Source organism: Tetrao urogallus (genome assembly GCF_951394365.1).
Source record: "Tetrao urogallus genome assembly, chromosome: 5".
Taxonomy (NCBI): Eukaryota; Metazoa; Chordata; class Aves; order Galliformes; family Phasianidae; genus Tetrao; species Tetrao urogallus.
Window position 1 is genome coordinate 23257847 of NC_136818.1, and position 24876 is coordinate 23282722.

Consider the following 24876-nt stretch of genomic DNA (forward strand, 5'->3'; position numbering starts at 1 on the left):
AAAATGGTATCTTGACAGCGTTCCAGTTTCTTTTTTAGAATTAATACATCTCATTTCAGCCATGATACTCACTTCTAAGTATAGAAATACTTGGATCTAAGCTGCACCACTTGGCGTATCACAGTGGAAGCAGTGCTTATTTCATTTTTCATATTAGAGCTATTTATTTTCCTATGCTTATCAGAATAGCAAGTATTGAGTCTGTGTCTTGCTTTGGAAGAGCAAACACTATGTTGGCTTTCTTTGCAACAAGTCTGAGTGCTGCCCCTTGAAAACAAAACAGCAGTGTGTGTATGAAATTACTGGAAAGCATGAGAATGCTGTGAGGATTTTGAAACTTTCTTTGGTGCTGATGTGTCTTTGTGACACAGCAGCTGTTAGAGGAGGCATTTTAGTGGCGGTGGGGGAGGTGCCTTTCCAGAAGTACATTGCTAGACATTAAATTGTCAAGTCTGCTTCTAATGGAGGAAGTGAATGGAAAGTAATGAAGTGATATAAAAAAGCAGCCCCTCAGCTACCCTAATTATGCATTCTGGGCACACCATGTAAACCTCACTGGCAGAATTAGTATTGAGAGGGATCGTAAAGTACTGTGAAGTTCAGCAGTTCCTCTTCTGTTAGGTTTGCTTTGTTTTTACTTGAGGAAAGGATTAATGTTCCTGTCCCCAAATTAAATGTGGGTTCCCAGAAGGCCTGTTTGCTTCATGCTCAGAGAAGCTTGATCATCTCATATTACTCATTTTGCACAAGAAATCTGAGCTTTCTAAACTGAAGACTGCTACTGAAAGCTGTGTTGGAGAGAGTTATAGATCACAGCGATGCTGTCGCTCTTATCTTAGTGGAAAATTGGCCTGACCTAATTAGCAAAGCTAAATACGGAGAACAAGTTATGGAATTTGCATGTAAAATAGTCAGCTACTCATTAGAAATACAGAAGCAAGAAGCTCGGTGTTTTTTCACACTGAGATGCATGTGGTAAAACTTAATTCCAAGTTTCTTTTTGGTTGCCTGTGAAAGCACAGATTTTTCTCCTTTACTTTTTGTGGGGAGGCGGTTTGCATCTGAAAAGCAGAACTTTCTGCAATTGAAACGGCATTTTGCAGCCAAAATTCAATACTACTCACTTTATAAACCTTATCCGTCCCCCAAGTCGGTTTGAAATCAATCAAATGGCTGTATTACTTTGAAGGTTGAGTGCTCAGAAAGGAAATGATGGTTAGTGGCTGGTTTATGTTAGGTCAGATGGTTATTTTGAGTCCTTTCCACTTCCATATGGCGATTTACTAAAAATGTCAGTCTCTGTTTGGATACTGCTTGTTTTTATTAAAGGAATCAAGAAAAATGGTATGTTTTTGCCCTTTTGGCCCATTCTCAGTCTATAAAACAGTTCTGGGGTTTCAGTTGAATCTCAGAAGATGGAAAAATTTGGGGAGATTGTACTAGAGCAATTGAGATCAAAAGCAGGTATGTTATCTAATGACATAAAGGAAAAACAAAGATCAACGTGTGCAACGTGTCTATTCTCAAAAAAGCAGTGAAGATGGAAAGGGAGTTTGTGAAAAGAAAGGACAGTTGTTACTGTTGATGGCTGGAAGCTTTCCTACTAACGTGGAGAAGGAAGCCTACTTTGAGATTAAAAAAAACCTGAGTTTTTTCAAACCCAGCCAGCCAGATGACCCCGTGTGGCGACTGCAAGGATCACCTCTGTGATGAAACGATGCTGCCATCTGGGGTTTGCTTCCCTGCACATCTACACCTTTCTAGACATGCAAGCTCTTGGGATTGTCAGTGAAGAAGCTACATTAGACTTCACGAGTACTGTGCCTTTCTTTCCAAAGCTCCTTGGAGCCAGAGCCTTTTTTTCTTTGCCTCTTGAATTTATACTCTGGATCAGTGTTTCCTACTGATCTTACCATATATCGTGTTGTGTTTTTTCTTTGTCCTCTCTAGACACCTATGGATCTGTGCAGTAAGTCTCCCTGTAAGAACAAAGGCACATGTTTCCAAAGTGGAGCCCAGACTCGATGTGACTGTCCTTCTGGCTGGACTGGCGCTTACTGTGACGTGCCCAATGTCTCCTGTCAAGTGGCAGCTTCACAAAGGGGTAAATAAGCATTCTTAGCATCCTCTCTGCTTCAATTGAAAACATTTCCCATTATTAATCGATGCTTCCTTTCCCCATACACCTGTGGACACAACAAACATTGAAAATTCCAGAGAGCTTCACCTCTCAGAGGTGGATCACAGTCACTTTTGTGCTAGAAAATTCTGCAAGGTTGTGTTAAGATTCAGGGTTTTCTGGGTTCTTCCTGACATAAGAAGTTAATGTCATAAATATTAGGAAAGAAAAATTGGGGGGAAGGGGGAAAATGACAAGTCTGTTTCAGTAATACGTGTCCTGCTTTTTTGGAAAATACATTGGCTGTTCCTATTTTTTTCTGCCAAATATCAGGCAGGCCGGGTTTAAGACATGCTGTCCTTGTGCACAAAAGGCATCTTGCAATTTCTGATGCTTCCAATTATTTTCTTAGCAGATACTGGCTATTAAGTACCCCATTCGCTATAGCTAAAACCATACCCCCTGTTACGCCTCGGTGATAATTTCATACTTCAGGTGCTGCATATGTAAAAGATTTGGATTTTTAAGTGCATTTCTTCCTGGAAGGTGACTTCCTGGATATGTGACTCATGCACAGTGTCATGCAGCTTTCAGCTGAGGGAAATCCAAATGAGCAGATTTGTTGTCAAACGTTATCAAGCTGCAATATTTTTGCAGACATTCTAGGTACACTGAGCCTTTGTACTGTAACATTAACACTTCAGAGATGCATATTTGCCTGCCAGTGGTGAAATAATGCAGCTGTGCAAATAATTTGTGCCAGTGTTGATGCTGATGATTGATCCAAATGGGACAGAGCAGTGACTCCATTCAGAAGCCAGCCGTGGTTCTTGACTCACTGTAATTTAAAGAGTCACTCTTCAGTTTTTCACTTTCACGTTTTCAGTGCACTGCTTCTAGCCGTGTTCATTCCTGGCTGATCTACCAATGCCGATGGAAAATGTGTTTCACGTGTTTTCTCACTTTATTTAACTTTTGCTTCAGGAATCACAGTGGACCAGTTGTGCCAGCACTCCGGTCATTGCCTCAATGTGGGAAACACACACCGCTGTCAGTGCCGTGTGGGTTACACTGGCAGCTACTGCGAGGAGCAGCTGGATGAGTGTGACTCCAGCCCATGTCAGAATGGTGCTACCTGCAGGGATCATCTGGGTGGATACCAGTGCGAGGTAATGCTGAGTGCTTTAGTAGGAAGTGGCCTGAATATTTAGGGCATTGTAATGCAAAGGCATCGAAAGAAGCCTGAAACACATGCAAGTGGTAGAAGAGATTCACAGAGTGGATAAAAGCCACCTAACGCCTTTAAATATATTTTTTAATTCAGTTGTGGCAGAGGCAGTGCTCCAGAAAGACTTCAATATTGAAGTGGAAGTACATTTGTAAGGAGGTGTGGTTGATAAGAACTCCATCTCCAAGAAGTTCTAATCTTGCTTTTTCTGAGATGTGGTTTGTATTAAAATATATGTAGAATTCATTAAAGGAATGTTGTAGTCTCCAATTCTGGGTGGGCAAAATATCTGTTGCCTTTCAGAGTGGGGGCTGCCTTCCTCTACCTTCTAACTCCTACAGCTGATACAGAGAGCAATGGAGACCATCATCTCACAGTCTGTCAAGCTTCTTAAGCTTTGGAGAATGGTAGAGCACCTTGGAAGCACAGACCCAGAAGGAAAACCTGAGTATTATATAAACCTGAAGTCAAAGCTTCCAAATCAGTCTCCATGGCAAGAAGTTTGAGGATTTTACTTGCCATATTTTACAGAAAGAGTCACTCAGATTCAGACATGTGTCAGGCAGTCGTGTGATGAAGCTGTGCACTGAGCTGTCTGTCTGTGTAGCCCTTGAAGTCACTTGCAGTTGTATGGCAACAAAGGAAATCGTAATCTGTCCCTTTGAGGGTTTGCTGAGTCAGTCAGCCTTTCTCAGGTGCCTGCTAATGTAACTGTTATGAAAAGATTCTTCATACTTCTTTTTGTCCTGTAGTGTGTGCCTGGGTACCAGGGTGTCAACTGTGAATATGAAGTGGATGAATGCCAGTTTCAGCCCTGCCAGAATGGAGGAACGTGCATAGACCTTGTCAACCATTTCAAGTGCTCCTGTCCACCAGGCACTCGGGGTATGAAACTCAGTAATTAAGTGAATGTTACAAGAATAAATTTTCCTTTCTGACTTATTTCTTAATGCAGAGTCTAAAGGGAATCTGTTATTTTCTTTGAAGAATGTTCCCAAAGTGCACTGAATCCCTTGAGAACACATATTTTCCCTTTAAAAATAAATATGTAAATTTGTTAGGCTATGGGATCTCTGTCTTTCTGAGCTGTTTTTTTGTTTTGGTTTGGTTTTGGTTTTTTATTTCCTTTCTTTTAATGGAATAGGTCATGACAGTGTTCTCTGGGAATAGATGACCCCTCTTTGGCACTGGCGATGGACTAGATTGCTATTAAGATGTCTCCCAAGTTTATCTGTTTTGTTCCATAAAATCCAAGGTTCCTTCTTAGCTAAGAAACTATGAAATATACAGAAAGCTTGCTCAGTTCTTGCATTGTTTCCAGCACCCTTGTTTAAATTTTGGCCCTGCGTTGTGCTCTATCCTGGAACCATTTGTGAAAAAGAAGTTTGATGCCTGTAGGTTAGTTTAAACTATTTCAGCAAGTTGGAACTCTTTTAATAGCAGCTCCTAAAAATAAATTTTAAAACAATCCAGCTACACAGTGGTGATTTTTAGCAAGTAGGATTCCACAGCTTGTTCAACATAATGTTTCTTGAAAGATCTCCTTACATTTCCTAGTTCTATGTGGCCTGGTGGTCTTGCTTTCTGCCTTCGGAAATATTGCAGAGAGCACATCTTTACTCACCAGCAGATGTTTTCTAACTTGATTGTTTTTCTTTAAACCTTGTTTCTGAAATCAGTTTAAAGATTTTATGTTCTTCTGAACTTTTTCTTCGCATTCATTGAGTTTAATGTGGCTGTCACGTTAAACACATCTCCCCAGTCTGCCTAAATACTTACTTTATTCCAAGTCATCGTGTTTGACAGTTCCTTGTGTTTTTGTGATTGTTTTTGTGATTTGGACCTCCATTTTAGAGGAAAGAAAGAACCAAAGTTTGTTTGTTGCATCTCTACATCAAAGTACATATTTATGTACTAATTGCTGTGTTGTCAGAATTTGTGATGTACAAAGGTACCCCTCATCTTTGCAAGATTCTTCATGGTTCAGAGTGGGCTTTTAATTCCTCAGTCTTTATTCCTTGAGATGAATTACTTTTTGGATGTGATTTATTTTTGTTTCCTAAATGAAAGGAATTAGAATTTGCTGGTATCACTACTTAATGGTATCAAGATGTAGTTTTTTTCTCTAGTCTGGTTTGAAATAAATGCTTTACTGATGCGTGTATAAATATGTTCCTTGTGTAGGTGAATCATTGCACGTGCTGAGGATGAATCAACAATATTAATAGGCAGAACTCTTTGTTCAGCTTATCCTCTATTCCCTTATCCATTACACTGCATGACTAAAGTAGAACTAGAACCAGACCTTTTGACAGGGAACCCAATACAGAGAGGGAGAAGCTGGCATCCCTAGCAGCATTGGTGGTTCACTGTAGGTCCTCAGAAGTCAAACTGCAGGAATGGCATACTGGCCAGGGGTCTCTGTTTTATCACAGTTGCTTTTCAGTTGGCTTGTTGTGGCTTGTTCTGACGGTGTTGCTGAATTTCAGGGTTACAGCCAAGTTAAATGAGTGGTTGGAAGCTTCCAGCCTTGCTAGGGACGGCACAGGGCTCTCTCTATGTTCAGTTACAGGGCTAAATGGAATGTTTCTTTCATTTTTGTTTTGATTTTATGTTTTTAATTATGTCCCTAAATTAAGTCAAGCATGAAAGCTGCTAAATACCAGTATGACATACCATTGAGAGCAGACTGGATCTAAACCACATGCTTCTAAGTCAGCGCTGAGGCTCACTGTCTGCAGCGGGCATGGGTTGCATTAAACTGGGATCTTTACCTGTTTATATCGAGGACTCTGTTCCATGTAGTCAAAACTTGAACGTCATAGGAAACGAGGCCTTGACACCCTATTCTCAAATTGCCATTTCTGCTGTTTTGACAGGTCGCCTGTGTGAGGAGAACGTGGATGACTGTGTTTCAGAGTCAGGAGGACCCCGCTGCTTTAATGGAGGACAGTGCATTGACCAGATTGGGGGTTATAGCTGTCTTTGTCTCCCAGGCTTTGCAGGCGAGCGGTGCGAGGGGGATATCAATGAATGCCTCTCTAATCCTTGTAACCCTCGTGGAAGTCTGGATTGCATTCAGCTGATAAATGATTACACGTGTGTCTGTCGTAGTGCTTTTACTGGTGAGTATTCATGAACATGCTTCCAATTTCAGAGTGGTATCTTGAAAAATGGTGTTAGTCACTTCCCTCTACAATATTTGATTGTTCCTCTGTGCTGTCTCAGTTCTGAAAACACTCTTTTTTTAAGGGGAAAAAAATCTAAGATGTTGGACTTCCAGAAGTGTCTCAGACAAAAGAATCTCCTGAGACTCTTGACTGCCAATTTTTTTTTCCAGATACTTTTCTCCACTTCATATTTTCACATTTCTGTTATTGAAATTGTAATTGTCTGTGTGTCAGCTTCACTTTTGCAAAGCAGCATATGAATTTTCTCTGTAAGTCAGTGTTATAATATCCATAATTAGCTTTTGGCCTCCTTTTGTAACCCTCCCTCCCTCAATTCCTTATGTTGGAGATGTGGTCTGGATGGGATACTCTATGCATGACAATCTGTACATTCCTAGCTTATTTATGTGATCCTTTCACAATCCAAATTTGAATCACAGCTTTGCAACAAAAAAAAAATCACGCCACACAATCTTGTGTCTAGCTCTGTCTAGTCCTCTTCTTTGTCAGTATTACTGCTGTTCTGCTTTCTGCCTCCTGCTGGGCGTAAGTTAAAGCTAATAGTCTCCAGATGTGTCTTAACTTTCAGCTTTCCAGACTGCATGTCAGTTTAATTCTCATGTATGCAGTTTTCCTCCATTAAAACCTTTCACTTTCCCTGCTTACCAGTGACCCTCTCTGCATGCTTTACCAATAGTTCTTACTTTTTTTCTTAAAAGTTAAAGATTTTGAGATTTTTCCACTAAAGAAACAACAAGAGTGTGCACTTAAAGAGCTCATGTGATGGTTTTTGGATGCACTGCCTAGACTGCCAGAAGTGGTTCCTAAAAGGACACTGTTGCAGGACGTTAGCTTAACAGACAGACTTAAATACAACCCCTTCTTCATAAATTGTGCCTCACATTGCTTCTGGCTCTCGTGGAAGGGTTGTTGGAACTTGCAGCATGGGGAGTGCAGACCTGCACTTCCTTAGGGGGCAGAGGCAGAGCTGCTGTGTCTCAGACATGAAATCTGTCTGGAAATGTTAGGCACAGAGGGGGAGCATGTCTCTTCCTCTAGCTGTTAGACTTCTGCACATTCCACATTGACCCTTCTGCCTAGGAGGAGATGGAGGTGGCTTTGCTGTGGTTTCTGACTAATAGGATGCCAGGTCTCTGTGGGCCATCCTGCCCTGTCTGCTTCTGTCTGTGAACAGTCAGTTTTGGCTGCACATGTGGGGAGACTTCTATTAATATTTTCCTGGGAGGTCTAAGTCATGTTCAGGTCATCCTTGTCTTTTCTCAGTGCTGAAGCCTGAGTTTTCCTCTGGATGCTGCTGTAAACTCCAGTCCATGCAGCCAGGGCCTCTCCATCCAGCTGATGAGCGAAGGGAGGCTCTGCCTGCTCACCCTGTTCACTGGTACTGCATCTGGTCCTAAGACATAGTTTTCTCCCAGCAAATCAGATGCAGTATGTAAAATGACCTAATAGGTGTTCAGAATTCCTTGCTGTGGCCAGTTTGGTACCTGTGTTACTTCCAGCAGTGATTGGTGCTGAAGACATTCTGCGCAGTCATTTGTCCTTGCAAGATGCTGGGAGTTGTTCACTCTGCGAATGATTTCCCTTTGGATTCATTAAGCATTTCCCTAGAAGTGAAGAGATCTCAGGGAATTCTCAACATCTTCAGCCTCTGTGCTTGAATGATTTAAGGGTGGCAGCAGCAAACTGTCTTTGCACTGTGTCACGTGTTCTTAAGAAGGCAGATGGGATGGGCTGGCTCCAGATAACCCTTTGGATTTCAGGGGTTGTGCTTTCTCCAGCTGCTACTTAAGGAGCATATGTTATCTGAAGAGACGTGCTTTACGTTTTCCCAGAGGGAAGCTTCTTTGGAGTCTTTGACTTGTTGGCTGTTAATACATAATTTGCTTGGTGATGTTTTTTAGATGTGCACACGTGCATTTCTCTGATCATTTCTGTGTGTGTCTACATCACAGGTCGTCACTGTGAGAGTGTCATAGATGTGTGTCCCAGGAAGCCCTGTCAGAATGGAGGTACCTGTGCTGTTGCCAGCAATATGCCAGATGGGTTCATCTGCCAGTGTCCTCCGGTAAGTGCTGTGTCCTGAAACAGAATCACCTGCCTCAACTGTGGAGTCCTATGGCTACAGTCACATGAGCTTCACTAGGCCAGTGTTGGTTGAAGCTGTTCTCTTTAGTACTAGAAATTGTGTCCTCAGACAGACTGTACACACGTCCTTTGGTTTGTCTACTGGAATCCAAAGGTACCATAAGAAAATGACTGTTGAGAATGAGATTGCGTGCGACACTTTGCCTCCACCCCTGAGAACGCTGAAGAATAAGTATTGAGCCTGACCATTTTCCTGTTTTCCCCCTAGGGTTATTCTGGGGCAAAATGTGAGTTCAGCAGCCACAGTACTTGCGGGCAAGTAAAATGCAAGAAGGGTGAGCAGTGCATCCAGACATCTTCTGGTCCGCGATGCTACTGCCCAAGGCTGGCTGTGGGAGAGGAATGCCAGACCAACGCAGGCTGTGCCAGTGCCCCCTGCCAGAATGGTGGGAGCTGCCACCCTCGTTCTCAGCCTCCTTACTATTATTGTCAGTGCCCTGATCACGCCCAAGGCAGCCAGTGTGAACAGCTGATACATCCCAGCCAAGAGCCTCTGGGGTGTTTGGATTCCCAGTGTGCGGAAAAAGCGAGAGATGGCTATTGTGATGAGGACTGTAACACTCACGCCTGCCAGTGGGATGGAGGTGACTGTTCCCTGACAATGGAGGATCCTTGGGCCAACTGCTCCTCTTCGTTTCGCTGCTGGATGCTTTTCAATGGACAGTGTGACGAGTTCTGCAACACACCTGAGTGCTTGTTTGACAACTTTGAATGTCAGCAGAACGGCAGAATGTGCAAGTAAGGCTTGATCCTGAGGATGGTTTCTTTGTGTCACTAATGTATCTTCTGCTGGTGCTTTCAACAGCGGGTGCACTTCACGCCTGCTGCCTCAGCCTCCTCCTGCTTGATGAATGTGTTGTGCTTTCTGTGGAAATGTAAATAGCAGGTATTTCATCTTGTGCAGGATTTTACTAGTTTTGCTTCCTGTCCTGAACCCTGCTCATACCTGCAATGTCTGTATTTTTGCCCTAGCTGTTTGCTGCCTCTGAATGTGTTTTCCTGCTCGTTTGTCACGCTGCTTCTTTCTCTTCAGTTAATCACAATAAATGCTTCAGTAGGTGATGTTCCCTTGGGGAAGCAGGAGCTGATGTAGCTTTTTTGTGATAAGCAGAATAAGCTGTTTTCTTCCGCTGGCATCAAAATGGAACCATCTCTTTCTGGGATGTTCTGTTTTATACTTCCTCCCTGTCACCCATATGCTGGAGTTATATCTTTTCTCTGTATCCCGAGCACAACTGCTATTTTACCTCAACCACTGATGACTACAAATAGATGTAAAGCGTAAGCTCTAGACTGTTGGTGTATTATACAGAATGTGGATGCCCTGTATGCTGCCTGTAACCCTCTTGCTGTTCTAGGTATGACAAGTACTGTGCTGATCACTATGCAGACGGCCGCTGTGACCAGGGCTGTAATAGCGAGGAGTGTGGCTGGGACGGTCTTGACTGCGCTGGTGACAAAGCTGAGAAGCTGGCAGAGGGGACCCTAATAATTGTGGTCTTGATGCGCCCTGATGAGCTGCTGCGTGACGTTCGCAGCTTCTTGCGTACTTTGGGAACTCTCCTTCACACCAATCTGAGAATTAAGCTGGACTCCCAGGGAAATCCCATGGTATTCCCATACTATGGAGAGAAATCGGCAGCACGGAGTCGGCGATCCCTTGTGGTTGTTCGCAAGCACAGAGAACTAGAGCAGGAGGTCATTGGGTGAGTGGAAGCCTTTGTGTTCTTTTGGCCTTGTTACGCTGGTAGCTCTTGCTTGTTGGTGTCCTGGGGCATTCTAGACCATGTGGGGCTGCTGACCAACGTAAAGTTGTTGCAGCTGCCAAATTCAGTGCTTAGAGTGGAAAGGTTAACTTAAAAGACCACAGATTAATCCAGTGCTTTGACAAGAAGAGTCTCTTTTCCTAACTTCTCTTACTGTGTTTCTGCAGCACGAGGGTGTTCCTGGAGATTGACAACCGTCAGTGTGCAGAGGATTCAGAACAATGCTTTCACAACACAGAAGCTGCTGCAGCCCTCTTAGCAGCTCAGGCAATCAAGGGCATGTTGCCTTATCCTTTTGTGTCTGTCCAAAGTAAGTAATTGCAGGGGAATAATGGCTTGTGCAAGAAACTCCAGCTTGCAGAATGTGTGCTCAGATTATTGATCATCATCATAACATATCTCACTGTTAAGGCCTCAGTTACAGAAGGCTGTGTGTGCAATATGCTTATTCCTCTCTAAGGGAGGCATCTTCTCCTTAGTAAAGCAGAGCATGTAAAATTAAATTTGAGATCGTTGCCTCAACTTGTAAAATCTCACTGTGCTTCAATTGGAACTTTCAGGCGAACCCTTGTTACCACCAAAGACCCAGTTGCTCTACCTACTTGCTGTGGCAGCTTTGATCATCCTCTTGATCCTTCTCTTGGGTGTGATGATGGCAAAACGTAAGCGCAAACATGGTTCACTGTGGCTCCCAGAGGGCTTTATTCTGCGCAGGGATCCCAGTAATCATAAGCGCAGGGAGCCAGTTGGAGAAGATGCAGTTGGACTCAAGTAAGTTTGTATTTAGGCTACTGACCTACTGGTTTGAAGAACACCGTGTATAAATCTTTCATTAAAGGCACTTAGCATAGGGAAAGCGACCTTTAAGCTAAGACTTCTTAGGCTCTTTCTCTGAATTGAGTACAGCCTTTTTGGACAGAAAAACTTTAAATAACTGTAACCTAATCTGGTTAAGTTTGGTTTTCTGATGCGGAGTAGTTTAGTGGTTAGGTATGGTAGTTGCATTATTTTCTCCTATATTAGGTGTTATGTTTTTAAGTTGATAGGTGTCAACTAATTTCTAACATATGTAGCTCAATTTATTAAACACACGACTCAGGAATAATGGAAAGTTTCAGAAGAAGAATCACATTTATTAAGTTTAGACTTTCCATTGAGTTAACCAAGCTTACAGTTGTAAATGCATAGCTCACTGTGTAGCTCACACAGTTCTGGGAGAAGATTTATGCTCAATCTGATTTATGCTCTCTGTGTGGCCTGGGAAGTCAGCACGTCCAGCCAAGCCTGACTGTGTGACACTTGAGATTGTTTGCTAGTCATGGGAGCGTCAGGGCTCAGTCCTCCAATGTCATGGTTGATAATTTGCAGTTGGAAATTACAGAACCTCAGTGCTGGATTTGTTTAGGTGAACACCTCTAATCCATATGGTGCCTGTTGTGCAGCAGCTGGTTCATGCTTGTTTCACCTGAGACTGTAGTTGTTCCATTCTAATTTTGTGGCCCTCCATTTGCAAGCTGCCACATTTGCCAACATCCCATTTATTTGTTGTCTCTCAGTTTAGCATGGGTAGTAGTAGTAGTAAGACCTGGCCAGCCCACAAAATGATGTATTCTTGTTTCTTAGAAATCTATCAGTCCAGATACCGGAGGGTAACATGGCAGATTCTGGACCAACTGAACACTGGGCAGGTGATGGTGGACCTCAGCCAAAGAGAGTAAAGGTAAGTTGCTCCAGTACTTAAATATTGCCTGCTTATCCCTCAGACCATTTTTGGCTAGTGAGGAAAACAGTTACAGTAATATCCAGGTTAATTCAGAGGTGTGTAACGTACAGCTAATCATATCTGAGGGGCAAAACCTCAGGTGAACACAGTCACCACAGGCATGTAGAGAAACCAGGTAACTTCTATACCCGTGTCTCCTCACTCAAGCCCTGCTGCACCAAAGGGAAGAGTGGGTTAATGGTTATGTAATGTCTTGCAGTTGAGACCCGACAACATAAAGTTGGACTGTGAAAGTTAGAAATACCAAGCTGGTGTAAATGGACACGTTTATTAGCTTAAAAAAAAGAAAATCATAGAACAGCTTGGGATGGAAGAAACCTATGAAGATTGCCTGGTCCACCCCTCTGCCATCAGCAGACATCTTTCACTAGATCTAGAGAACTTTAGACATTAACAGCTTGATAAGCACTTTGAAACAATTGCTTGTTTCCTGCTCTCAGACTGAGGACCAGGCCTTGCTCCCTGAAGCTGACGAGCAGATAGATCAGCGCCAGTGGACACAGCAGCACTTGGAAGCAGCAGATGTCTGTGGAAGCACATCACTCGCCCTTACACCACCTCAAGCAGATCAAGAAGTAGATGTTCTGGATGTCAATGTCAGGGGACCAGGTCAGTACTCTTGAGCATCTCGGGTGTTCTGCAAGTCAGCCACCAGCCCTCTCTTGTTTCCAATGGCTGAGACTGCTAACGTGGGCTATACAGGGACATCAGTAGAACTCTTATGGTACTCGAGAAAAGCTCACGTATGTTCCAGAAAAGAAAGCTGGGGAGGTTTGTGGATTGTGGTCTGCAGCATATGGAATATTGTGTAAAGAGGAGAAAAGAGAGTTCATGTAAGCAGCAGTGGGAGCTGAATGAAATTGTCTATGATCCCCTTTACAACAGTGCTTGCCTAAAAGTTGTCAGAATGCGTGAATTTTGGAATCCATAGTTCTGCTGGAACTAACCCCCTACTTCTCTAGCTGGATCACTGCAGGGTCTTACGGCAGACTTTGCTGAAGATGAGCTTAGCAGGGTTTATACCTGAGTTGTTTGTTTTCTGGTGTGGATGCAAGGGTGGCCTTTTCCTGAATAAGATGACTTCTGGCAGAGCAGTGTGCCCTGGTGAGCAGTGTGTGAGTAATCTGTGCTGGAACAGAGAGCAGCAATGCAGCAAGCTTCACGATGAGTTCTTTTTAATTCATTGATTCATATCTTCAACTGCAGGGTTCACTGAGTTGTTGATAGCATGCCACAACTCCAAGCTTAGAAAGCAACTTCTCCTTAAAACTCTCCTGCATACATGCACTTTTTCTCAGTCTCAGAAGTCTAGGTGCATTAAGAACGTTCAGCTGCTGCTTATAATTGTGGCACTAAGCCGTGTAAGGAACTGGGTGGCTCATCTATAATCAATTCCTGTGTTTCTGAGGGGAGTTTACCAAGAATATTATCCTGATTAGAAGGAGCTGCAAACATAGTTCTTATTCATTTGCTGAGAGTTTGTTCTCATAATCTTGCTACAGTTAATTTTTATTGCATTTTGTGGGAATGTTTCCATGCAATTTATCAATTCTCATTCCCTTTCTATTGTCTTTTCTGCTCCTTGACCCATTAGCACTCATAAATGTAAAACACGGGGAAAAAGAGATTCCTTGTGTGAGGAGTGTGAGAACGTGAGCCATCTGTTTCTGCCAAGTCTAGGCTTTTTTTTCCCCCCCATAAAGAAGCTTTTAGCTGTGTGGCTGGGATAAAAACTTTCCAAGTGCAGGAGATAGTGTTGTTAAGTCTTCAGCTTATTTTCACATCCACTCCAAGTTTTGTCCAGCAAAAGCAGTGGAATAATATGGCCTGTGAGTTGTTTTCCTGTCATTCATATGCTGTGGGACATGAAGCAAGCTGCTGTAAGCCATGCCCCTCTGCAGTACAAGACACCTCTGTCTCAAGCAGAAGTTTCCCAGAGATTGGAGCTCCTGTTCTCATTAATTCCTCACTAATGCCTCTGATTGCAAAGGATGTTGAGCCTGACCAGCTCAAATGCAGGTGTTTGGGCTGTAGCCATCTGAAGGTAGGTGAACTGGATCCTGGCCACAGGTCCAGGTGCAGGTAATAAGAGCAGTAGAGAGAGGGAGAGGCAAGTCAAAATGCCTTGGATCCCTGCCTGTGAATCCAGGTCTCTTGAGGGTGGGGGATCTGAGAGGTCCCATCTCCAACAGACTTTACCAGTGGGTTCTATATGTCCCTGCTTTCAGTGTATTGTTTTAGTACAGAGTCCTGCGTATCTGGTGAAATTCTGTGCTTCACCATCTCTCTAAGTTTTAGGTTTACTCAGGGCCTGTCTTCTTGAAAGGAAGCAAACCAGAGGATTTTTCTTTTTTTTTTGTTTCAGTAAAATACTGCTTTCACCTTTGTCTCCTCATGCTGTTCTTTCTGTGTCCCCTGGTGTGGTAGGACATTCTTTTCAGTGGAGTTATTGTCAGTGTATAACCAGGGTAATGCAATTATTGGCATAAGTAGTACCACCACCTATAATTAAAACCTATTAACAGTTCCTGTTATATGGCCCTCTTATTCAGTAGCTAAAACTTCAGTGGTTCAGACTGGAATTTTCCATGCTGTGTGTCTGCCTCCAGCTGGATCCTTTTGAATTCTTTTCCAACTATTTGACAGAACAAGCTTGAAGGAGGAAAGAAGACATTGTGACCATGGCTATTTCTTAATACACAACAAGTACTTAATTGTGACAATTGTACTGGATATGCTTTTTGCTAGCCTCATAAAACTACTCGTGTGTGGCCAATTTACCAGGCCCTGAAAAGAGCTTCACGTACCTGAGAGACTCTTTGAAGGGTGGCAGCTATTTATTTTTTCTTTGAAGGATTTAGTGCACTTTGTAGTTCTGTCCTCATATAGATGTTAAGTGTGATCCATCCAGGACAAACACAGTGATTGCATGAGACCTTTCCAGCAAGTGATTTTCTTAGGATTGTGGTGCTAGAGAAAAGGAAGGCTCCTTTCTGTGCTTCATCTCTTTGCTCTTTGTATCAGGGCAGTAGAAAGAAGACCACATCCTGACCTGCATACTGAGAAGTATTCATGTGGGACAAGGAAGCAGAGCCAGCAGTGGGAGGGAGGGAGGACCACAAAGAGAGGTATAGCCTTGGGCAGCAAGCAAGAGGGGCTGCAGACACGAATGGATCTTGGATCCGAACCCAGGCCTGTGCGTCAGCGCCTCTCTGCCTTCCAACAAACCCTGAGAAAAGGGCTTGTCGAAAGGATGTCTGTGCTCTGATTGTCAGCCACTAGGAGGAGCGTTTGTTCTGCTGCTTAGCCTGGCTCGGGGACGTGGATCTGAGGGCTGCAGCCATGATCTCTGTGGGTGGTTGATAAAGGTCCTGGCTGTAGGAGTACAGATTGCAAGATTTTTAGGAAAGTTTTGGAACTGTCCTAAAAAAGAGTTAGGAAAGCCAGAAGTTGGGAAGTGGGGCGTTAGAGCTCTCTAAACTACTTACGTTGGGTGGTCATCAACCTGTTTATCTGCACAGAATCCTAACTGTATGATCACACTGTAGTGCTTTCTGCAGGGTTCACGCAACCATTTAGCAAAGGCAGTGCACTGTAAATTGAGAGCTGTGTAAATTGGAAGCTGTTGTCTGTGTGGTCCAAAACATCCCCTGGTCATACGTGGGATAAATCAGGCAGTTCTTCATAGGGCAGCCTGGTCTGGTGGTTGGTGACCCTGCGCATAGCAGGGGGGTTGAAAGTAGATGGTCATTGTAGTCCTTTTCAATCCAGGCCATTCTATGATTGCCATGGATTTGCTAGCACAGTGCTAGCTGCTGCCACCTCAGTCCCTTTTACTTTCTAGGTGCTCAGGATGTATGTGTGGCAAGGCAGTGAAATCCATAAGCAAATATTAGCATTTATTCTTAGAATCTTCAGGTTTATTTACTGCATATGTTGAAAATTACAGGTTCTCAGGAACAGAAGCACCTGTGACCCTTTTTAGGTTACTGTCAAGTGGTAACACGATCACCTCTCTTCCATTGCAGATGGATGTACTCCACTTATGTTGGCATCTCTGCGTGTGGGCGGTTCCGACATCAGTGAGGATGATGAAGACGGAGAAGATTCCTCAGCAAACATAATAACAGATTTGATCTATCAAGGTGCCAACCTGCAGGCCCAAACAGACCGCACTGGGGAGATGGCCCTGCACTTAGCTGCCCGTTACTCGAGGGCAGATGCTGCAAAACGTTTGCTGGATGCCGGTGCAGATGCCAATGCACGGGACAACATGGGACGGACCCCTCTGCATGCAGCTGTAGCTGCTGATGCCCAGGGAGTCTTTCAGGTACAGCAATTAAGGAACCCTTTTACAGCAGCTGCTTTGAGCCCTTCTCTTTGAGCCCTTCTCTTGGGTTTCTTCTGAGTCCTTAGTTTTGCTGTGTGGCGTTACTGAAAAAAAAATAATCTGTCGTCTTCTGTTGTCCAGATCTTGATCCGTAACAGAGTGACAGACTTGGATGCTCGCATGAATGATGGAACAACCCCTTTAATCCTGGCTGCACGGCTGGCTGTGGAAGGAATGGTGGCAGAGCTCATTAATTGCCAAGCAGATGTGAATGCTGTAGATGACCACGGTAATGCGGGCGTGATGTTCTGGGCTGCCGAACATTTGTCATGGTGCAAGCTGGGAGGTGTGGGCTTCTGATGTCCCAGAGCTGGGGATGCTCTAGTTCTGTAGCTGAAAGGGACACTAGGCACTCCTGTGGACATCCTTCCAGCAGTAATAGACTGCAGGCTGCTGGAAAACGCCTTGGTTAAACAGCTCTGGAAGAGAAGCAGGAGAAATGTAGGGTTGAACATGCTGGGATTTTCTGTAATACAGACATGGTTCTCTGGATAGGTTACTGAAAAATTAAAAGTCCCATTGCATTTTGATGATGCAGGGAAACGTCACAACATTAGGATTTCCAAAATATAAACAGGATATGTTCACATGTGTGAACTGTACTGCTCAGTGTACTCTGTCAATCTTGGGTCTTTAAACAGTAGTTAATTGGTTTGTGTCTGAATCTGTTGGGTTTCTCTGCAGGTAAATCTGCTCTTCACTGGGCTGCTGCTGTCAACAATGTGGAAGCAACACTAGTGCTACTGAAAAATGGAGCCAACAGAGACATGCAGGATAACAAGGTATGATTTGGGTGTGCTTAGCATGGCTATTCTTCCAAACTCAAAGCATCTTATTGTTGCTGGAAGTAAACTAGACTCAGATTTTCTAACCTGGTGCTCAGTGCAAGTCTTCCAAAACCAGACTGTGACTCTAATTCTCCTCAAATACTGAATGTCCTGCAGAACTTTTGGTTTGGGAGAGCAGTTCTTTCTCATTTGGCTGTGTTCTGGGCATCGGTGCTGTTCTGCTGTCATTGCAGAAAAGGAATGCAGTACAGAATTAGTGTGTGAGAGCACCAGAGTGGAATGCTGCTGGTATAAAGCAGCTAGGTTCTGGTTAGCTGAGGGTCAGATCTGGTGGCACATCCCATCACGTTACTAGAGACCACAGTGCAGGGAGGACATGGGGCAGAAACTCTGCTGTGTGAGAATTGGTCCACACTCTGCAGGCCTCCAGTAACTTTACTGCTGTTAGTTTTTGCTGCATCTTAACCCTTGACTTTTTCCTCTGTAGGGATTCTGTTTTGTATGTGTTGGTCAATGGATTTTAGGGCTACTGGCAAGCTCCAGTTCTTTACTGGACAGTTCTGGGCCTTTGTACTTTTTCTTTATGGAGATCAATGGAAGAAATGCACCAGATGCTTTTACAGCTCCTTGAAGGACTCATGGCAGAACGGTGCTTTTCCTAAAGAAATGGTTTGGTGTGTGTTTATCCCTTCCTGGTGGTTTAACCCAGGATGGGTTGTTTTTTGGAGGCAGTTAATGAGACAGTACATTAGAGCATGCTTCCTCTTTTTGCCACACCCATTGGAGAGCACTGGCTATAAGTTGGTCCCCCTTGTGATAATGCCACTAAAATCCTTATTTGCATTTTCAGGAGGAGACACCACTCTTCCTTGCCGCTCGGGAAGGCAGTTTTGAAGCAGCCAAAATCTTGCTGGACCATTTTGCCAACCGAGACATTACGGACCACATGGATCGTCTGCCCCGAGATGTGGCCCAGGACCGGATGCACCACGACATCGTGCAGCTTCTCAATGAGTATAACGTAGCACACAGTCCCACTGGGCACCCCGGGGCCATGCTGAACTCTGCCCTCTCCCCGGTCATTTGTGGCCCAAATAGATCCTTTCTCAATCTGAAGCACGCTTCGTTAAGCAAGAAGTCACGAAAACCGAATGCCAAAGGCATCATGCCCACAAATCTCACCAAAGATGCGAAGAGGAGAAGGAAGAAGTCCCTGAGTGAGAGCAAAGGGCAGTTTTCAGAGAGCTCGGTAACCCTGTCACCCGTTGACTCCCTGGAATCTCCCCATGCTTTTGCATCCGAACCGACGTCGTCTCCTGTGATGCCATCGCCAGGGGTGTTACACTCATCACCCAGCTCGCTGCTGACCGCTCCGTCGGTGCAGGCTGCACACAGCATGTCCTTCTCCAACCTCCACGAGATGCAGCCCTTAGGCCGTGGCTCCAGCACCGTGCTCCCATCGGTCAGCCAGCTGCTCTCACAGCATAGAACGACCCCTCCAAACAGCGGGCTTGGCAGGCTCCGGCCGGCCAATGTTTCCACCGAGTGGATGAATCGCATGGAGATGAACGAATCCCAGTACAACGAGATGTTCGGCATGGTGCCGCCGGTCATGCATTCGCACCCCAGTGTTTCTCAGCAGAGCGGTTTGGTTCAAGCCGATACGAAGCACCTGGGAGTGTCCAGGGAGTCTCTGCCCCCTATCATGACTTTCCAGCTGGTTCCCAAGGGTGGCATAAACCAGCAAGCGCTGCCACAGCAGGCCCAGTCCAACTGCGCTCAGAACATGGCTGGCCCTCTTAGCTCCATGTACCAGATATCAGATTTAGCTCAGCTGCCCAGCGCCTCGTTCTCCATGGCTGCCATCCCTCAGCAGGACGGGCAGGTGCCTCAAACAATCCTCCCAGCTTACCACCAGTTCCAGAGCTCGATGGGGAAGTACCCCACGCCTCCGTCGCAGCACAGCTGTTACTCCTCGGCCACAGAACGGACTCCTAGCCACAACCGGCACTTACAAGGGGAGCACCCATACCTGACTCCATCGCCTGAATCTCCAGACCAGTGGTCCAGCTCTTCCCCGCACTCTGCTTCTGACTGGTCTGACGTGGCAACCAGTCCTGGTAACAACCAGCGTGGGCCGGCGGCCGCTCACATGCCAGAGCAGCAGAGGAACAACATGCAGGTGTACGCCTGAAGGCTGGCCAAAGTGGAGCCCGACTAAAGTGGACGTCAGAACTCATGAAGGTCTTCCAGGATGGAAATGAAGAACCATTTTAGTATCCAAGAGTCTTAATGAGCCCAGGATTTTCTTTCATCGGAGGGACTGTGGTTGCTGTAGGCTTTTATGCTTTTCTAAGCAGAGAACTGTAGAAGCTGGTGATGGAGAAGACCAGCTGGATCACTTCTAACCAACTGCCATCCACTTTGGGTGTGATTGCTGTCTGCACTGGATTCTCCAGTCTGCTTTTAAATGTGTTCCACCATGTATCTGGGGAGACAGCTCTTCAGCTTAATGCATCTCATGGTTGTTTCTCCTGAAATTTAGCCAAAACCAGCTTTGTATCCTTATTTTGTTACTAGTTTTGTTACCTACATAATCTATCTCTGAAGCACCTTCTACTAGTTCTCCTTGAGTTCAAGCTGCCTTGTTTTGACACAGCTCAGAGCTGCACCCACATTCCTAGAGCCCTCCATCCTGCGGCTCCCCCTGCTCAGCAAGCAAGCCAGACTCTCCAGGCCAGCTGCAGCCTGAGTGACTGCAGCCACCACCTTCTCTCACGCAGCTTCAACTCACTCTGTGAGAACCTTTTTCTTATATGAACCCACTAATGCCCCTTACCATTCTCACTGCCTGCCCCCATGGTATTCCAAGGTTATATATATACATATAGTCTTCTCTTAAGCCTTTTTATTTTTTTTTAATTATCCTCCTGAAAACGCTGGTCTGACCCATCTTCCCCCTGCAGCAGCCTGCAGGTGCATCTCTCCCAAGTTGTATATCTTCCTTGAGACACACCTGACCATGGTGACAAATGACCCCCAGTTGTGCCAGGTGTGTCTGTGACAGCCTTCACGTGCTCCAGGATTGGAAGAGATGCCTGCAAGTAATAGAAGCCTGCTGGGAAGCTCTTGGGATTAGCAGGAGCACCTCAAGACCTAACGGCATCAGCTTCCAACATTCTTGCACAGCACTCCCTCCCCTCCACCTGAGGGTTGCTGTCTACTGTCCCACAGACACTGTATGCTGCCTCGCTGGGGTGTTACTGAGCAATATTAAGGACATCATTATATGTCTGCAGTGTTGTCCCTGCGTGACAGGAATAGCGTCTGGCCCTTCTGCAGTGTTTTTTCTGCTCCAGTCCTGTGGCGACACTGCCTTGTGCTGCCCTAGCAACGGGAAGCTGCTGCACTGAGTCCCAAGCAGCCTTCTGGCAGCTGCAACAGGAGCTGGGCCAGCAGTGGAGCAAGTTGCTCACAAACAGCTCTGTAACGCAGTTTGGTTCTTGGATTTGGGGCTGTCCTCTGTCCTCAGCTTCAGCCTGTGTCACAGTTTCCTCCATGGGACAGCCGTGGCATTGGTACCGCAGCTCCCCCATGTTTTTGGAGTTAGAGAAGCAGCTGACCTCAGTGGGACACCGCCACTTCTCCCTTGTCTGCAAGCCAGCGCTTCCCAGAAGGGCTGTAAGCCAGGCAGAATAGCAGTGTACGTTCCTGGGGGTGGTTTGCTTCTGCCTCTTCAGGGGAACCCTGCAGACTCGTGTTCCAAAGAGATCCGGAGGTGGCCGCTCGTGTGTGAGCATCCTACCATGTACAGTATTTCTCCCACCTTCCTTTCCATTCTAATCCAGCGTAAAGCTTTTTCTTCTTTCCATTCCGCTCAATGGTACATGAAGGCAGGGCCTCAGGAGGAGCGTGTTCCCGGGGCCATGTTTGGGCTGAAGTTTTTACTCTGAAGTTCCTTTTCCCGACACGCACAGCGTTCCCGTCGCACTGGCACAGTGTGCACTGTGAAGTTCTGCTGCAGCTGACTCAGATGTCCGGCAGGGCCCAGCGCTCCCAGGGATCTGTTGAGGTACACGTTTCACTGTGCTTAATGAAGTGTTGCTACATCCGTGCTAAAGAACAAAGGGCCTGCTGGCCCCAAATAACCAAGTGCCTTTTTATGTATGTGGCTACCATTTACAAGATGAGTGCTTTCTGTGGAATGAAGCCAGTTTCGTGCCTGGTGTGTTAATATGATGGCCCTCTGCCTTTTTTTTTTTTAACTACTTGTAAAGATAATATCTCCTTAAGGTGGTATTTTAACTCGTAAGTTGTAGAGCAACCATTCACACAGCAGCATTTTCCTATATTAATAATGGAAAATATTTGCTTATTTTTACATTTTTTTTTTTATAAAAGTCTTTTATGAAAATAGTTGCTGCAAATTGTATAAGCAATTTTTATCCCCAGAATAAAGAGTACTTGCCCGGCGTCTGCGTGCTGCTGTTTTCATTTGTCCTCTTGGCTGTTGTGACACAACCACTGGATTGCAAAGATAGGATTAGTGAGGCATGCCCTGTGTGGGGCGGCTCTCAGAGCCCTGATGAGAGCGGGCTCGTTAGGACCAGGATGGGAGAAAGCTTTTGGAGGCTGAGTGCTCTTTACCATGGCTCAGCAGCATGCAAACCTCACTGCATAGCTCCCTTTAGCAGAAGGGACCTGGGGCCCTCTGTGTGCTGAGAAGGGGCTCGGCAGCTGCGTGCGTGCTCTGGAGTGGATGGGGAGGAGCGTTTTCAGGTCTGGAAAATTTCAGACTTGAGCAATGAGAGAACAAATTGCTGATGGCTCCATTCCTGTGTTTTGAGCAGAGAGCTGCCCCTGCGCCTTCAGCTTAGTGTGTGCTCCCCTGGCGGGTTTTCAGCTGTGGGCTCTGGTGGAGCTGGTCGCTGAATTAAGATGCCCAGGAGGGATAATGAAGCTGCTGGGAGGCATTTTCACTGTTCAAATATTAAACTCTCTCGCTCCTTTCTCTTCCAGCAGAGCCAGCTCAACCAGTAGGAGCATCCAGCAGCTCACTCCCCTCCCACAGGTTGCCCCACATTTGGGGGCTGAGCCCTGCACAGCTGCAGCACTTGGGGTGCTCAGGCTGAGACCTGCCTCGTCCCCTGCGTGCAGTGGGGAGCGGCCTGTGGGAACCTGTTCTGCCGCTTCCAAACAGGCCTGAAGGAACCAGCCAGGCAGGCATCACTGAATGAAAGAACTGTGGGAGCCTCAGGCTCCTTGGGGGTATTTTCATGCTTTTTCATAAGCAGTGCCCTCTTCCCAGGGCCGCCAGAGCCAGGCCTGCCTGCACACGCCAGGCTGAGCCACCACAGTGCTCTGGGAACTGTGGGAGAGCCCTGCAGTAGGGAGCGTGGCTCCAGCGCGGTGGCACGAAGCTCTGCAGCAAGGGCTGCGACCAGGGGAGCTGATGGACATGGACCAGCAGAGCCTGCGTCAGTGCAGGGTGTGGGGACGGCCACCTGCCCGCTGTCTGATGGCCTCCAGCCGCAGGCTGTCCCTGCATCCTGCCGGAAAGGTGCCCAGGCAGATCAAACAAGGGCGGTGCGGGGCTGACGCACTGCGAGCTGGGAGGGGTGCAGGCCTCGCTGGCTGCCACCCCATCCCGTCCCATCCCGCCCCATCCCATCCATCATGCTGCCTGTGGGCGGCCTCCCCGAGGCTTGTCCCTGCCACCCCGTGCTATTCCAGATGGGCACCCGGCAGGTGCGAGGCTGGGTTTTGCGTATACGCTGCTCTGTTTGCTCTGGTAATTAATGCTAATTGCAGGGGGTTTATTGACCAACTAGGAGAGGTCCTTCCTGTCTTTTCTGGAGAAATGCTGAATGCAAACAGAGCTGAGATCTAGGCTGGTTTCCAGCTGGGTCGGGGGATGTGGGCAGTGAGCCCTAAGATTTTTATGATGGCAATCATCTGAGCTGTGCAAACAGTGACTCCAGTGAGCGCAGGGCTATATAGGGCAGCTCCTCCTGCGCCACAGACGTGAGGGGCCGTTATTCTTCCCATCTCCGTGTGCCAGGTGAGGATAGGGCTGCCACCGAGCACAGCCTCGGGGTGCTCAGGGGGATGAGAGCTGCCTTTATGGCACAGGGCACGCTGCAGCCTTGTGGTCTTCAGGCCAACTTTTGTTGCTGTCTCTTGGAGGGGAAGATGAGCTGAGTCTGCAAATGATCCCCAGCACTGGCGATTAGCGCACATAAAGGGGAGCTGCGCTGAGGCAGCCGATTGCCTCCCCAGCCTGGCATGGACGCAAGCAGGAGGAACAGTGATGCACAGAGGCCTTGTGGCCTGAGCATCCCTGTCTGCTCATGTCATCACTGCTGCTGCCCTGGGCAGGACAAGCCATGGGTCCCTCGCCCATGCAGGTGGCTGCGCCATCCCCCAAAGCACTGCTGGCAGTGGCGGGGCTGGGTCTGCCCAGGGACTCCGAGCCCTGCCTGAGGCACCTGTTGACACCATGGGATCTTACAGGGGACGCCTGCAGAGGAGAGAAGGATGTTGGCAGCCAGGTGTGCCCTTCTGCTGCTGTGCTGGATGGTGCTCCTGCAGGTGGTCGGTGAGTCCCGGGGGAATGCTCTTGGCTCGGGGTGGGGGCATGGGGCTGAACCCCTGTCCGTGTATCCCCACCTCTGCCAGGAGCCCGGTACCTGCTGAGCTGCCCTGAAGGCTGGTCCTACTACAAGCTGAACTGCTTCAGGTATTTCTCCCAGCACCGCACCTGGGAGGAGGCAGAGGTAAAGGTGGTCAGGGTGTGCAGCTGGCTGCCCCCAGCTCTGGGTGTGCCGGGGTCCTGCAATGCTCCGCATCTCCCTGCAGGCGCAGTGCCAGAACACCTACTCTGGAGCCCACCTTGCCTGGGTGGAGGAGCCCAAGGAAGCAGCCACGCTGAGCCAGGTCATCATGTACTACCAGCGCTCGCAACCTGTCTGGCTGGGCCTCCACTACCTGCGGCAGGTGAGGGGTTGGCGGTACCCATGGGGCTGGGGACAGCGGGGCTGGGCTCCTGACCCTGTGTCCTGCTCAGAGCCGGGACTGGCGCTGGACCCACGGGGAGAAGTACGATGACCTCCCAACGGTTCCTGGGAATGGTGCCCGAGGAGGAAGCTGTGCCCTGCTGACCCGGAGCAGCAGTGAGTGCCCACAGCCCGCGTGCTTCCTTCTCCTATGGGACCCCTTTGGGCAGAGGGGACCTGGGAGCTGCTGCCCCCTCCATGCTGATCCCGTGACACATCTCTCCCATAGGTTTCACCGTGTGGTCCAGTGCTGACTGTGACCGACAGCACCACTTCATCTGCAAGTTCACACCCTCACAATGAGCACAGCCCTGTGCCCCCATGCTCTTCCCACCCCACCTTTGTGCTCATCCCTCTATCTCTCAAAATTACATCTATAAACAGAGAAGCATGTGAGCATGGTGTGCGTCC

At 46.9% G+C, this 24876-nt stretch overlaps 2 protein-coding genes across 2 annotated transcripts in view; both read left to right on the forward strand.

The window, feature by feature from the left end:
• Nucleotides 1–19604, forward strand: part of NOTCH2 (notch receptor 2) — a gene marked incomplete at both ends in the record, with an annotated part of 77928 nt that extends 58324 nt beyond the window's left edge. The window contains 15 exons of the mRNA XM_079535437.1: nucleotides 1951–2104; nucleotides 3104–3288; nucleotides 4100–4232; nucleotides 6227–6472; nucleotides 8491–8603; nucleotides 8892–9421; nucleotides 10042–10389; nucleotides 10617–10759; nucleotides 11010–11220; nucleotides 12073–12169; nucleotides 12673–12841; nucleotides 16261–16562; nucleotides 16704–16851; nucleotides 17307–17404; nucleotides 18261–19604. Of these exons, the coding sequence (XP_079391563.1) occupies nucleotides 1951–2104; nucleotides 3104–3288; nucleotides 4100–4232; nucleotides 6227–6472; nucleotides 8491–8603; nucleotides 8892–9421; nucleotides 10042–10389; nucleotides 10617–10759; nucleotides 11010–11220; nucleotides 12073–12169; nucleotides 12673–12841; nucleotides 16261–16562; nucleotides 16704–16851; nucleotides 17307–17404; nucleotides 18261–19604 (4221 nt within the window). The remainder of the gene's footprint in view (nucleotides 1–1950; nucleotides 2105–3103; nucleotides 3289–4099; nucleotides 4233–6226; nucleotides 6473–8490; nucleotides 8604–8891; nucleotides 9422–10041; nucleotides 10390–10616; nucleotides 10760–11009; nucleotides 11221–12072; nucleotides 12170–12672; nucleotides 12842–16260; nucleotides 16563–16703; nucleotides 16852–17306; nucleotides 17405–18260) is intronic.
• Nucleotides 19605–23947: 4343 nt separating this feature from the next.
• Nucleotides 23948–24768, forward strand: REG4 (regenerating family member 4; the record flags this gene model as incomplete). Its single annotated transcript, XM_079535760.1, has 5 exons — nucleotides 23948–24008; nucleotides 24089–24186; nucleotides 24269–24406; nucleotides 24477–24582; nucleotides 24695–24768. 5 exons carry the CDS (start codon nucleotides 23948–23950, stop codon nucleotides 24766–24768), a joined length of 477 nt encoding a protein of 158 aa, XP_079391886.1.
• Nucleotides 24769–24876: the final 108 nt, after the last annotated feature.